At 45.3% G+C, this 14400-nt stretch overlaps 1 protein-coding gene across 1 annotated transcript; it reads left to right on the forward strand.

The window, feature by feature from the left end:
* The first annotated feature begins 8 nt into the window (after nucleotides 1–8).
* Nucleotides 9–12871, forward strand: L(3)73ah (polycomb group ring finger 3-like lethal (3) 73Ah). The gene is made up of 9 exons (XM_077687953.1): nucleotides 9–161; nucleotides 269–394; nucleotides 1217–1322; nucleotides 1407–1503; nucleotides 1571–1626; nucleotides 2841–2909; nucleotides 3003–3229; nucleotides 4127–4207; nucleotides 9939–12871. Exons 2-9 carry the CDS (start codon nucleotides 359–361, stop codon nucleotides 9981–9983), a joined length of 717 nt encoding a protein of 238 aa, XP_077544079.1. The 5' UTR covers nucleotides 9–161; nucleotides 269–358; the 3' UTR covers nucleotides 9984–12871.
* The last annotated feature ends 1529 nt before the right edge of the window (nucleotides 12872–14400 follow it).

The following is a 14400-nucleotide window of genomic DNA, read 5'->3' on the forward strand; positions in this document are numbered from 1 at the left end:
TCCTTTCTGAACGCTGACGCTCCGTGCAATGCCGGAAAAATAAACAACAAAAACGGCCGGACAACAATACGGTGGCTGTAAAGCACGCAGTCGTAATAGCAATTTTTGTCATCATCCTGGGAGTGCAGTCGTGGTTTTACCCAGTTGTACAGTTTTTAAAGGTACTTGTAGTCTGCCCTCATGTGTTTTCGTTTGTCACTACCTCAACACAGCGATGCAAACGCTGATTTAATCCTTGTGACATGCTTTTCCCGTTTCGTTCATACAGTAACGGCGTACAAAGCAAATTCTCCGGATAACCTGGATGCCCACCTACTGATATGTGAAAGAGTGGAGCCGAGAAACGACATTGTGCTTCATGGTTTTCATTCCCCACGAATCCTTATCAAGACAGGTATTTGTTTCGTCGAGCGATCAGCTTGTGTGTTCTTGCATGTCAGTGCAAGAGAAGTTTCTGATCACTGCTGCTGACTCACCTTTGGAGAGTTTGAACGATATCAAACGCACATGCCTTGCGCCTTCGCGATGTTTACTAATCTTTGTGCGACCCCAAATGCGTCGGAAGCACACACCTCTACGAGAAGGAGATGCGTTGCTTTCTGGTTGCAGCGCAACTGCTCTTCGAAGTGAGTGTGTTCCGTGCGATTGAGTGGGAGCCAATTGAATAGGTGCAGTTGCGGTTTTACTCTGCGTGCTATGACTCGCTTTTATTATGTCAGCACTGTTGATAGCAGCGGGGTGTAAAGCGGACTGACAACGGTGCCCACTCGCCGTGAGTGGCATCATCAGTGCCGTGAGTGAGCCTGTTGCCTGATCCGTGTAAAGAGCGCGGAGAGCACGCCGCTATACAGAGATGCACAGGGAGACGCAGCAATGTGGCTCGAGATGCCGCGTGCGCGAGCCAACCAATCTCATACGTAGCACCACCTCTTGCGCGTCTCGTACTGCCGAGCTGTCAAGCACGATCGCTCGGCGTGCGGACCTCATTCGGAGTCCGGACCTCATTCCGAACATCAGCGCTGAACGAGCGGTGTGAGCTTTTAGCAGCAAAGATGCAGCGAGATTTCTCCCATCCTACGGAGTGTTGGCAAGATGTGTTTGTGCCTAGTGAGGTAATCAATTATATTGCCGCGGTGTGCGTTTGCAGCGACTGGCTTTTGAAATGCGCGTGCTGTTCGCGCTGCTAACGGTTCTTTCACGTGCCTGACTTGTGCAGATGGAAAGGCGGATTCGATTAAAAACGCTGAACAGTCACATCATCTGCAAGATATGCAAGGGGTATTTAATCGACGCCACCACAGTCACCGAATGTTTGCATACATGTAAGTGCCCATGTCCGCGTGCTTGGAAGACGCGGCACTATCCGGTGTTCGCACTGAGTTCACGTGACTGTAACTATGTTCCAGTTTGTAAGAGCTGCCTGGTCAAACATTTGGATGACAACAACACATGCCCTACCTGTGAAATCGTGATTCATCAAAGCTACCCGCTGCAATACATCAGGTATTACAGTGCGTCACACAGTTGTGTGGATCAGTAATTGTGGTTGACACGTGCTTCACTCTCGCAGCTACGACAGGACTATGCAGGACATTGTATACAAGCTGGTGCCAAATCTGCAATACAGTAAGTGCCTTACTTTCATTATTTCGTGGAAGGGCTTGGGAAATAGTGCATTTTGCTGCTGAGCTTGCACAAGGTAGGAGATTGAAGACAGGTGGACATAACTTGCTTGTAGATCACCTATTTTCAATTTATTTTTGTATTGACACATTATTGATTATATCTGGGTGCCCTTATCATAAACACATTATTTTATTCGCTTATACTTGTTGCAATCATTGATTTTTAGAAGTTCAGTTACCTTTCTATGTACTTCAGCATGATGATACCTTGTTATATTTTCTCCTGATTCTTTCCAGCTCCACTTCTCTTGACCCTACATTTTGGTTTAACTAGGCTCTTTACATGCTGGCTTCTGTAGTTTGGAGCTGCTTTGCCGTGGCCTCACATTTTACTCCATAATTGTTAGAGCGCTGCTAGCACATGTCACAAGGAGATCCTTTTTTTTCTTTTTTCTTTTTAATGCAGCAGTTTTTACTTCATGCTAAGAAAAATCAAACTTGGGTAATTCTAGTGTAGCATGAGCTGTAAAGGCAGACTGAAAGAGCATTTCTTCGAAGGCTATTCGCAATCATGATTGATCAGTTAACCATTTTAAGCGCAGTTTCAACCCATAAGTGCTTTGTCACTACCTAGACTTTTGCTGTGTTTGGTAACCCGTACTAGGACGGTCCGACTAGCCCTCTCAATTGGGGTTGGGTCTTGGTAATATCTTGTTGTTATCCTCCGCTATGTAATGCCCTTTAGGTTATGTCAATAAAAAAGTGGATCGGGCTTCATCCTCATTCTCAGTTGGTGTTTCATAGTAATGGAGATGGTATGTAATCTAAAATACGCCTCCCCCTCAACGTGCAGGCAGGTCCCTTTGCATTTAAAGTTACTCAAGGATTATCCTATAGTTTGGTCATTTTCGTGCATGGGTCCCGTAAAACACAATGCTTAGGATAAGATGTTTTCTAATGACATGAGCCACTGCATGGCTTTTGGAAGGGATGTTGCAGCGTAACATTCCAAATGTCACTGAACTGCGTTCACGGGCCATCTTGCTGATGTTGGCTTGGCAGCGTGAAGAAAAAAGGCTCTGTGGCTTGGTGAATCCGAGGTGTGGCATAATGCCTACTGCTTAGTGAGAGGCTCTCAGAGGCAGTCCTAGCAAATAAAGTAGGCACATTATTACATTGCACTTTGTGGCTCATGTTTTATGCCCCTAATTGCAGATGAAATGAAGCGAGAACGGGATTTCTACCGCCGTAAGGGCCTTCCGTGTCCCAAGGTGCACGCTCCTGGTGAGTTGGTTGATTGAACTCCTCTACAGTGGCTGGCAGTGTTCCACCGGAAGGGAGGGCAGATGCAATTTGCCCTTGAAACTTTCTCTGCAGGGATGCTCAGTGAGAAGGATGCTGGCTCCAAGGCTTCCTCTTCGAAGGAGGACGAGGCGGACTGCCACCGGTCGGACGAGCAGGTCAACATCCTGCTGGAGTCGGACAGTGCCCAGCTGAAGCAGATGCGGCGCAAGTTCATCCGGTGCTCATCACAGGCCACCATCACCCACCTGAAGAAGTTCATTGCCAAGAAGCTGTTCAACAACCTCGACCGATACAAGGAGGTAACACGTCGGCAGCCTTAGTCAGTGCTGTATTTTAATCGGTGTGGGATCTGTAAGTGCTGTGGCTGTGCCAACCGTGGAATATTGTGTGAAAGTGGCATGCATTCTGTCTTGTTAAGCATTGTCCAGTACACTGCCGTGGGTATGTGCTACTCTGTGGGTATGTAGCACTGTGCTAGGCTTCTGAGTACATGCACAGGATTCACGGTATGCTCAGATTTCTCAGGTTACCCCTCCTAGTGCTTGTGCTCTAAGTAACTGATTGACTTACTAAAAGGATTGAGTCGATTAGCCATTTTATGAAGTGCTGTCCAATATGCCTCAGTGTGTCGCGAGCTTGTAGAGGACATCTGTGCTTGGCTTGAAGTCATCATAGTCACCCTTTTCCCTTTGTGTAATTTCCTTCTCGTTGTTAACGTGACTAAGAGGCTTGGTCAATCTCTTTTGTTAGGCCTATGCTTATACTTCATGTTTGACAGTCCTAACAGCCTTAACGTGAAATTCAGGAACCTTTCAAGCAGCTTCATATCCATTGTACATCAATCTGGGGATACCGTTTGTGGATAAGCTGTGAATGTTGACGTCACACCTGAATGCATGAAATCACGCCTATGCCAGGCCAGTGCACACCCGTGTCCCTCTTCTTCCCCCTCTCTACACTGCCAGCAGTTTGGCTGGCTCCTTAGCAATAGTGATGTCGTTGGTAGGGCCTTATCTTCCATCTCTAAAATCCGGTGAGCCTTCGCACTATAAGAAGGGAATAGTTTTGAAGTTTATGACAAGCCACCAGGCTGTGCCATGCCAGTTTTTGGTAGCTGTGCACTGTCAGTGAGAACATGACACTTAATCAGTAGCAGTCCTTCTTATTTGAGGAATGCTGCTGGCTCCATTTTGCAGGTGGAGATCCTTTGCAACCAGGAAATCCTTGGCAAGGACCACACCCTGAAGTTTGTATATGTCACACGATGGAGGTTTAAGGTGAGCACGTTGACTTTGCCTTCATTTTATTTTTGATGGGAGTGAGTTGTTTGCGAAAGGCATTTTGTACAGAGTGTACAGAATGCCTTTTCAACCTGTGTACTTCTTTTTCTGGGGCGAAGATTGGAGCTCCTAAAAACGGGGCTGCTGTAGGCTTAAAAGTTTATTCCAAGTACAGCGGGTATAGCTTCGGCCTGCCATGATGTCGATCACTGAGACACTTATGTAAGTAGTCTGACTTGATGCCGCCGATGACCTGAGGAGCTTTTGCCAGGTCGGTGGAAAACAATACGCTCAACGTAGGGTGCCATCCCCAGTACAGGGTCTGTCTGCACCGCATTGCTTGTTGCAATAAAACAAAACATGTTTGTCTGATGCTGCCCTCTGTGAAACTAGCAAAACAGTGGCCTTGTACAGTACAGGTCCTCGTGTAATTCGCGGAATTTTGTGGAGAACAGTACAGAAAAAACTGTAATAAAGAGCACAATCCCTCTTTAAGGGGATTTATAGGAAAAAGATACAAGCTATGTATCAAGAATTGAAAATCACATTTTTGCACAGAACAGAAGCAGCTAATGCACTGGCCTATTTTAACAGCCCTGTTAACTTTGTCGTGCTATCAAGGCGGGCTGTGCATTATATAATTCACACCACGCTAGCCTGCAACCTTTGCTCTGCGTGGCTCCAAACAGGGTGCTGCTAATACTGAATGCAAGCGTAATGGGAACAACTGTCTTCTGCATACTACTGATGGGCTTTTAGTTGGCAGGGCCAGGTGATCTTTGACGGTGGTAGGGGGTGTTAGCAGCAGTGGCAGCAAGCAGACCAGTGGTCTCTGTGGGATTCGTCGACCCCCAGGGGCAAGACTCGAGCATCAAGAGGTGCCATAGAAGTGATCATCTATGTCGACGTTTAACAGCATGGCAAAAAAAAAGAGGAAAAGGGAAAAGCAAAACATGCGCTAATGTGGTCCAGGATATGATGATGATGATGCCAATCAATGTTGCGTAGCCTCAGGCACATCAAGGATGATCAAGTAGCAAGCATAGGTGTGCAAGTACTCATTAGCTCTTTTGTTACCACGCCTGTTCAAATCGATCACTGGGGATCGACGCTTTATATCGCCAATTTAAACATCTTGTAGTCATTTCTCGTGCACCTAATGCACCCCAGTGGGTAGTCTAGGCACTGCACTTTTAGAATCAGTTTGAATTTCTTCACTCCGGTGACATTGAGACTTTTAACGGCGTTTTTTGCGAGCTGAGGTGCGTGAATTTTTGCAAAAGGGGGCATGGCTGATGCGCTTGGCAGAAAGGCATGCCGCTCATGGTTATGCTGCATTACCATCAAATTTTCTTGATCAAAAGGCTCCCAGCTAGTCAAATACCGAATTATGTTGTCAGCTTTGTAATCTGACAGCGTTAAGAGGTGATAATCACCTAAAAATGACTCCAGCTATTCACTAGTGAGCTTTGGTTCAGAGAAAGGGTAGCTTCATAAGCTTATTTCTGAAGGTCCCCCATATGTCTAACAAGTAGAGCTGGAATTTTCAGCCAGTTTACAGCGGTTTAGGTTTCTTTTTTGCATTAAGAAAGTCTCCAACAGGCTTGATATTGTTTCTTTTCGAAAATGTTAGGTGGTGCTGCAATGTAGAAGGCTTGTAGTGTTGCTTTTCGTCAGGTGACAGCTTGCTGGGCTTGATTCTAGCGCATCGCGCCTTATTCCTGCAAGCAGAGCTACCATAGCTAGTCAGAAGATCATGATAAACCTCAAGTGAAAGTTCTGACAGACAAGTGATGATCAGAACGTCAACAAGCATCTACCACCAAGTTTGAACTCCAAGTGGGTTTCCTGGCATCACTTGCTTGCCCTGAATCTTCTGCTGGCCATAGTCATTGACAATGTGTTTTTCGACATGTGGGGACTAATTGGTGCCTCTAATAATATCAGACCATCAAACTTCTGCCAAAGAACCATCCAAAATTGCTCATTTTATAATGAAAGTAGGGCTTTACTACAAAGCGCAGGCATGACGTGTGCTAACATTTTTTTTTTTTTATATCTGACAGATTGTTCCGCACAATTCGATTTTTTTTCTAAAACGTGTTTTTGAAATGTTTACCTGCAAAATGTATGCAGTCGATCCCGGATATATCTAACTCCAAGGGGATGGCAAAATAGTTCGATATATCGATAATTTGAGATATAAAATATGCCCATCTGAAGCTTATCCGAAAACTTTGCACATCACCGAGAGCTTTCTGAAATTGCGACAAGCTTCCTCATTTGTTTCTCAAAGCACGGAAAATACGAAACACAGTGCAACAACCACCGCACTTTATTTAGTATGAAACAAGTCTGTGAGCTTCGCTTGCTTTATCTCCTGTGTCCTGAAGTTCACCAAACTCCCTTCAAGCTTACTAACGCCATTCAAATGAGAAATGCCGGCTTCCACTGTGCCGCCATGGCCGCGACTTACGTTGAATGCTTAAGCAAGCTCGGCTGCTGAGAACGTTGTCACGGTCGCTGATAAGGTCCAGTTCTTCGGTAATGGCAATCCCCACCATGATCACCGCATCATTGCGATCCGCCACAGCCTGCACGTTGTCGTCAACGCTTACGAACTTACGTGCCGTTGTGGCATCTGGAATTTTGCATGGAAATGTGGACAGCTTTCTAATTCACTCTCGAGGCATTTAACGCCGTCGTCTTTTGTATCCGAACACCTGTCATCGGAGCCTCAACGAAGCCACTTTGCAAAACCAGCTGGAGGAACACGCGCTTGCCACAGTCCAGAACGGCCGGGCTGCACTGCCTTCACCTTACACCTTATGTCAGCTTGCTGCGCAGTGTCATGCTCAAACGTGCTGCGAGGAATTTCGAATTTTGAATGTCTCTGCAACCGATGACTTCTTTTCAATAGCCTCCACCGGTCTAATGATGTTTGCTTTTGTCGCTAAATCCAAATTCTTCCATTTTTTTACAACCGTGGCTCCGTAGACAGGATGCCGTGAACAAAACAAACATGCACCACGCCCACCAGTCTTCATGCCAGCAGAGCCGCTGCTGGGTCACACGCCTCCCCTAGTTTTCCTTTTTCCCCTTCCCGTTTCGCGTCCAATCACACCGTGTGTTCTCGTCATGAGGCTATCCCCATGCTAGCGAATCGAGCTGGTCGAGTGGGTGTTGACGACCACCCAAGCGGCGCGGCGTACGAGAGGTCATCATCATCACCCACAAGTCCATCAGGAGAAGCGCACTTGCAGGGGCACTTGCGCCGCGGTGTTCCATATATGGAATGTGACGGTGGACGAGAATTCAGTACACATGTACAAAATTGCTATACTTTTGCATAGGATTTCAAGGGGATGGTTGGACTGATAGATGTATGCAATAATTCGATATATCCAGGATTGTCTGTATTCTAAATTTTTTCTGCTACTGGTGGTTTGTTATACACTTTTTTTTATTTATTTTCTTCGACTTCTGGACAACAATTCTGAATTTGATAATTTTTTGCCCAACCATTATTTGTGAAAACATTAAATCATTTGCATTTTATGTCACTGCAATATGTGCCTAACCAATATGTTTAGCACAAAATAAATTTTTTATTAGACCCTTAAAAATTCGTCCAATTCCCACAATAATGAAAAAGTTAAAAAAGACAAAATCCTCAATAGTGCACTATTATTTCCATCTGTGAATTTTGTGGTTAAGCAAAAAGTTTGGCAATGTAACCTTGCAAAAATTGTGAACAAAAATGTATTAGATGAGGCGTGATCCAGCACTCGCCAAGGGATCAAGAAGTACCTACCTGCCACACCTTAGTCAGTTGCGTGGCATGGATTGATGACATCACCAAACTCCCTTTGAAACGGAGCTTTTGCGTTGATTAACTGAGGCTGGCAGTCTGAGTGGTCACTGCAGACATTGCAGGTTTCCAAAATGCGAAAGTTTGTTTCATTCGAAAGATTTAGTGTTTTATAGGGCCCTAAGCACTTGTTTGGCAGCAAATGGTGCTTTATTCACGGAAAAATTTAAAATATTTAAAGTCAAAATTTCGATTCTCTCGCTAAATCGTGTTTTTGTGGCATCGACGATGACGTAGTAAGAGTGGGGCCTTAAAACTAAATATCGCTCGTTGACCCGAGCTGCTACAGTCTCACAGGCGCCCGTTTGGTTATCTTATTTATCGCCCACTTTCATAGATGGCGCTGCACTAGTGCTAAAGTGTCATTGTTCGCACTTTGCTTCTGGCTGGACTTCTACACCTGCCATATTTTTGTTACGGTTCATACTAATCGTATCCTAAATCTTAAGCTATGACTTGACAAACATGGTCACGTAGCGACCGTGCCACTTGTGTCAGTTGGTCAGTGTTGTTTCAGACAAGTCCAGCGCATCATACGGCTGTGTTAGCGGTGTCAGCCAGTAAAGTGCCACACAAACTGCTTCGGTGTTTCAACTTCGTGCGTAACTTTAATTGTTCACCCCACAATTCTTACTTCTATAAAATGAATCTGCCCTGCATTTAAGTGCAAAAAGCTCATTCGGCAAGCTTATAAACCCTGCCTAATTTGCGTTTGCTTTTGCCGGCCTCACCCAATCGCACAGCAGGGCTTATGACGTCATGGGTTCTGTTGCAGGAAATGAGCCAGTCCCTTTTTTCCTAATTATGCAGCTTATTTGAGCGAAGTTGACGTTAAAAGTGGGGTCAGTATGATTCTAGTGGGGCAATCTTTCGAATGAAACAAACTTGTGTTTTCTGCTTGGCTCTTTTAAAGTGTGTGGTGATAAGGTTGCCACTCCCTTTAAATGTTAGCTGCATTTTCTGCGGCGCTGGTAATGTCTAGCTAATCAGTCGAATCTACTTGTGGCACCGACTGATGTGTTGAATGAAGCCCCAAGTGAGTGGTTTCACTTCCAGTGAGTTAGAATGTCCTAGTCTTGTGTTTTTGTTTCTTTTTAAAGCTGCTAGTATAGAAAATAAGGCAAAGCTGTAACACAACCAACTTTCAAACCCTTGTTACACACTTTGCCATGTCCTCAAGAGTGGCTAATCCACTGGGCTTCTGATGCCTCGCTTGGAGCTGAACATTCTACTTCAGGCCTAGGAGTTTGCTAGACTTTGCTCAATTTTGCATTCATGAATGTGCAGTCTGTGCCCACCTGACGTTTTTTTTTTTTTTTTTTTTTACTGTTTGTACGCTAGTGTAGTTTGCCTTGTATAGCAGCCTTTTCTTCACCACATTATGTGTACTGACAAGCTGTAGGCGGGACTCGGTTGCCAAGTCTGATCCCCCATTGTGGTCACAGTAATAATGAGTCGCCTGTGGCAGCGCACATCTCTGGCTGGGCATCTTCGGGGAACATGTGTCCAGAGGCTCCGAAAGTGTTTTCAAGTTGGGGGGGGGGGGGGGGGGGGGGGGGGAACAAGGTGAATTGGGATTTAGGCACTGATTAACCTTGGCAGTTGGGTCTCTTCGTTAGCATGCACCCGGTGCTGTCTCTCAGTCCAATCCGGAGCAGCTTTTCTTTTCACGGATTGCACATTCTGGCTGGATCGCTCAGTCGGACCACTTCAGCCAGTTTTTTGTCGTTGTTTTAGAGCCATGATTTCTTGTGCTAATACTGGGGGGGGGGGGGTGAGGCGAGCACCCCCTGACCTCCCCCACCCCCTTCTGGAGCTCCTGCATGTGTCTGAACCCTCGAATTGCTTGCTGTGCAGGACCCCCCGCTCAAGCTCTACTACAGGCCCAAGGTGGAATTGTGACAGCGTGAACAGTGGGGCAAGCCCAGGCTGTTTACTGGTGCAAAGCTGTGAAGGCACAAACTGAGGGGAATCGGCACAGTGTTGAGCCAGTTTGTAAGCAAGCATTGTCTCTGTTGCTTGCTCAAGGGTTGCTGTCTGGGTTTCTTCCTGGAGTGTCCACACTCTGGCCTCCCTTGGTGTTGAAGCGATATTCTCCCACTGTACATAGACCATGATCACGCCTGTACATATGGGTTTCCCCACCAAAGTGGGCATTGAAGTGATACACGCGTTTCGAGGTTGCTTGAGTTGGAGATAAAATTACTATGCCAGCAAGATACAGGCCAAATTAAATATCCTGGGCAGGCACTTGGCTGCAGGGGGGCATCCTGTGAGGCTTTGATGTGGGCCATATACATCAGCTGTCGTGATTACCTTTTCCGTTTTCTGTTTTCTGTTGAAAAGTAAATATAAATATATCTAATAGGTAGGGCACGCGTTATTTTCTGAACCGCGCACTTATTGGTTTTGTTGGCTTGGGAGCTATTTTATAGAGGCCAAATACTTCTGATAGTTTGGTGGCAATTAGCTTGTTTCAACGTTGTTTTTTGCTTGGAGGTTGTTCTGGCAGGGCCATTATGTGAAACGGTTAGAATGCACATGAAGGGTGCAACGTTATGAATCAATTGCGTTTGTTGGTTTGTTAAAGCGTGTGTATCTGTGGTTGGCCATTTAGGGAGCTTTGGTGCTGTGCAGCTGCATACTGCACTCGCAACTGGCACATTGTTTTATCGATTGATATGGTTAATAATGATTAATGAATTTAATAATTATGGTTGACGATAACCAAAATTCAAGCATCGCCTATTGTGAGGAAATTCAGATGCAGGCTCAAACGACAAGGGCCAGTGGTCTGGGCCCACTTTGCAAGGTGCCCTGACCAGTAACACTTCGCTGTATGGTGAGGTTAACCGATTGTGTCACGTCTGCAAATGCCTGGAAAACATTTTTTTCACTTACTGTATTGTGTTGTCGGTTTGCCTTGCTGAACAGTTCAGCTTGCATAGGAAAAGTTGTTAACGAACGAGTTGTTGAAATCAAGTGATGATTCCCTCTGTTGCAGCAGTTGCAGTTCAGAACTAGGTATATATATCGGAATTTCCTTCCTCTAGCACGGTTTCTGCTCTTTGGAATTCAATAGCGTGGGCCCTAAACGTACGCAGTGGCCTTCTAAACACATTTAAATGCAAACAAAGTGTTTAACTTGCTCTCAAAAGCAGGCAGGAACCAAATCATAAAACTCAAGGAATAACATCAGTGTACAATCGGGACTTTTGCTGAATAGAAAGAAAAACACAGAGAGTCGTAGTTTAATACCATCCTGCAACCACAGTAGCACCACACAAGTAACTAAAGCTTGCTGCTTGGATGCATATTGGCACTGTTAATGGCAGGACTGGTGTGCTACGCAGGAATCGGCCCTGATTATACGTTTTGGTGTGGATGTTAATGAGTATGTATGAAGCACCCTGATTTAATGCTAAAAAACTTGCTGGGGCTTCGTAAGTCAATTTGTCATCTCGCCTGTCGTAAAACCCTTGCCAGTCTCTGCCATAGAAATTACTGCGTGCTGCCTCAACCTCTGGTAGCATTGACTGTGGCCGATGGTAAATATGGTGCACAGTTGGCTCATCTTATGTCAAGCCAGGTAATCGTCTTTTTGCTCACGTGGCCTTATCCGTAGTGCAGAGAGAGGCGGAGCAAGATCTTACCCAAGGGGAGGATTGTTTAATTAAAATAAAAACTGTACCATATTTTAATGACATCTGAAATAGGATTAAATGATGCATACTGCAGTACAAACTGCAAATGCCCCAATGGTTTGGTTTGTGGCAACACAGTAATGGGCTTTCAACTTCCAATGCTCCCCAGATGCTCGGCTTCTAAAGTAATTCTTTTTTTCAATGCCCCAGGTGAGTGATACACTGAAATTTTGGTTATCGTTAAAAAAAACATAGAAGATGTATGAAACACGAATAGAAGACTTCTTTGTACGTGGGACTTGTTCAGTCAGACTTATTGGACATACCGCATTGTAGTGTACCAAAAAGATTTAAGCCATTGTAGCCTGCTCCCTGAACTTTCTCTCCTTCCTCTTTTGACTCTCCACTGTAATCGTCTTTTCGGGTGCTGTTCTTGGTACGGTTTGCTGGTCGTTTGTTCTGCTGTTTAAGCACATTCAGCATTGCTGACTCTGCGGATTCGCCATCTGTATTGAGATGTGTCTATTGGAATGCCTATGCATTTGGGGGAGGGGGGGCAGCTAAAATGCTGAAAAAAAGGGTGATTAATGTCTGCTGTTATCTGATTTTCCTGTTTCAATAAAGATGTGTGCCTTGGCTACAAGCATGCCAGATTTGAATGGCCTGGTTGTGGGTGTCTGTGTGTTGAAACAACCCTGGTGTGTTTACTGGATGCAGAATGTTTTTGGTAAAAGCTGAACAGTGCATATGTGTTGGTGCTTGATTTGAATTTCACTTTGAAAGTGTTTAAAATTATTTATAATGAAGCTCAATTTTCTCTAAGTCGTTTCATTATTTATTTGCAGTTTTTGTCCAGATAAAATTTGTGCAGCTTGATTGCCTGTTACAGGTAGTTTGTAATTTATTGTTACTTGCTCAGTTGTCTGGAGTAAGGAAAGATAATTTTGGTGTAAAAGCTGCAGTCCTTGCATGCTACCACTGAGTTGGTAATCGTCCACTTGACGTAAATTGTGCCCGCCAATTCCTGTGTTGCGAGTGGGAACAATCCGCGTTTTGTGTCTGTGTCCTAGTAACTTCATCTCAACCTCAAGTAGTGTACATTGTGTAAATTTTCCATTCTGTACAATAAAATTTAGATTTCATGATACAAAAGCCTACTCATCATTTAGTGCAAGGGCAGGTGAGCATTTTAAGATGCATACTTACCACACTTGCTACATGGCCTCCAAGAATGTGCGAAATTCGTGCACGTTCAGGAACGAGGCCGAGCATTTGGGAATGAGGCATTTTGAATTAGTGTGAGCAACTAATTGGCCATAAGAGTTGTTTTGGCTGCGAGACATTTTGAATGAATGCTTGTAGTGTTTAATGTTGTAATGTGTGTGTGCGTGTGTGCATGTGTATGTAAATTTCGGGGGAGTGGTTTGTTGATCCCCCCCTCCTGGCTACGCCAGCCACTGCTGCACCTGCTGGCAAACAGCCATTGCGCAAAAGCCGCTGTGCGCAGGGTTTCCTCAGGCCGGCCGCTCGCTAGCCTGGCAATTCTCAATTTCGGTTTCAAAATTGAAGATTTTTGCTGGTCGTTTGCACCGTGCATGCGCATATTACAGGTGTCATATTTTCAAGAGGTCAAAATTTTCAGTGCAGTTGGTCTTCAACCGTCTGGCCCTCTAAAGAACCAAAGTTCGCCACTTCCGACCGTGCTGTAATACTACTGAGTTCCCATGACTTTTTGTCCTCCACTAGATTCAACCTCCCCAGTATTCTACCTGTGGCATTACTGACATGTATTATCACCCTCCGTGTGTGTGTCCATTAAATCCCTTCTTCCCTTCAGATACCAGATCTCCCACACTGGGAGCTGCTGTTGGGGAGCTCAGACCTCGTCATTCAACTCGCACTGGTGACATGGGCAATGGAGGTCTTGGTGGGTCTCTCCAAGCTAGTGCTGGGTTCTGATTGTGTTCAGTAAAGTGATTCTCCTTCTCCTCCTTCCGAGCAGACGGTGAAGAGGGCGGCAGAGTCCGTTTCAAATTGTCGGGCTACTCGTGTCATGGCCAGGTTGAAAAATCATGCACCTCTCCATCTAATGACGATGATGGTTGCACGCGAAGCTTTCTTGTGATAGTCTTTGGTTGTCCAATCCTACACTGTGAGTATGTTCTACTCTGGAGGTACGCCGACTTTTCTAGAATTACCCACAGCAACTCTCGGGTGTGCACTGCGTAGGCCTAACGTTTGAGTTGGGGGTGTATGGCGTAAATCGGTTGCTGTTTCTTGGCGTTCAGTGAGAGATTTTTTTAGTGGGTGCCAGTTTGAGGTGTTAAACCTGAAGATGTAATGTTAGGCCTAACGTCTTGTGGCTATCACCCTTACGGCACGGAGAGCAACGCCATTCTTCTCGTGACTGATTCTTTGGTTGTTTGAGTTTTCCGAACCGCTTCGACCGTGTTGAAATGGGGCAATCGGATAGACACCAGCTTCATAACGCGAGGGACCCAGGTTCGATTCCGGCCACGGGAAGCGTTTTTTAAAGACGATAGTCTTTCTTGGGCTACTTAAACCTAGAAATTTTGGTCTATCTGTATGTCTGTCTGTAATTCGATTCAGCCACCCGGCCAAAGTAAAATGCTTAGTGCGCAATAGTCTTATATGCTCACAGCCAAATGTAAACG

This window comes from Haemaphysalis longicornis, unplaced genomic scaffold, assembly GCF_048455015.1.
Source record: "Haemaphysalis longicornis isolate Haplotype H1 unplaced genomic scaffold, Haemaphysalis longicornis Haplotype H1 scaffold_1, whole genome shotgun sequence".
In the NCBI taxonomy this organism is placed as follows: Eukaryota; Metazoa; Arthropoda; class Arachnida; order Ixodida; family Ixodidae; genus Haemaphysalis; species Haemaphysalis longicornis.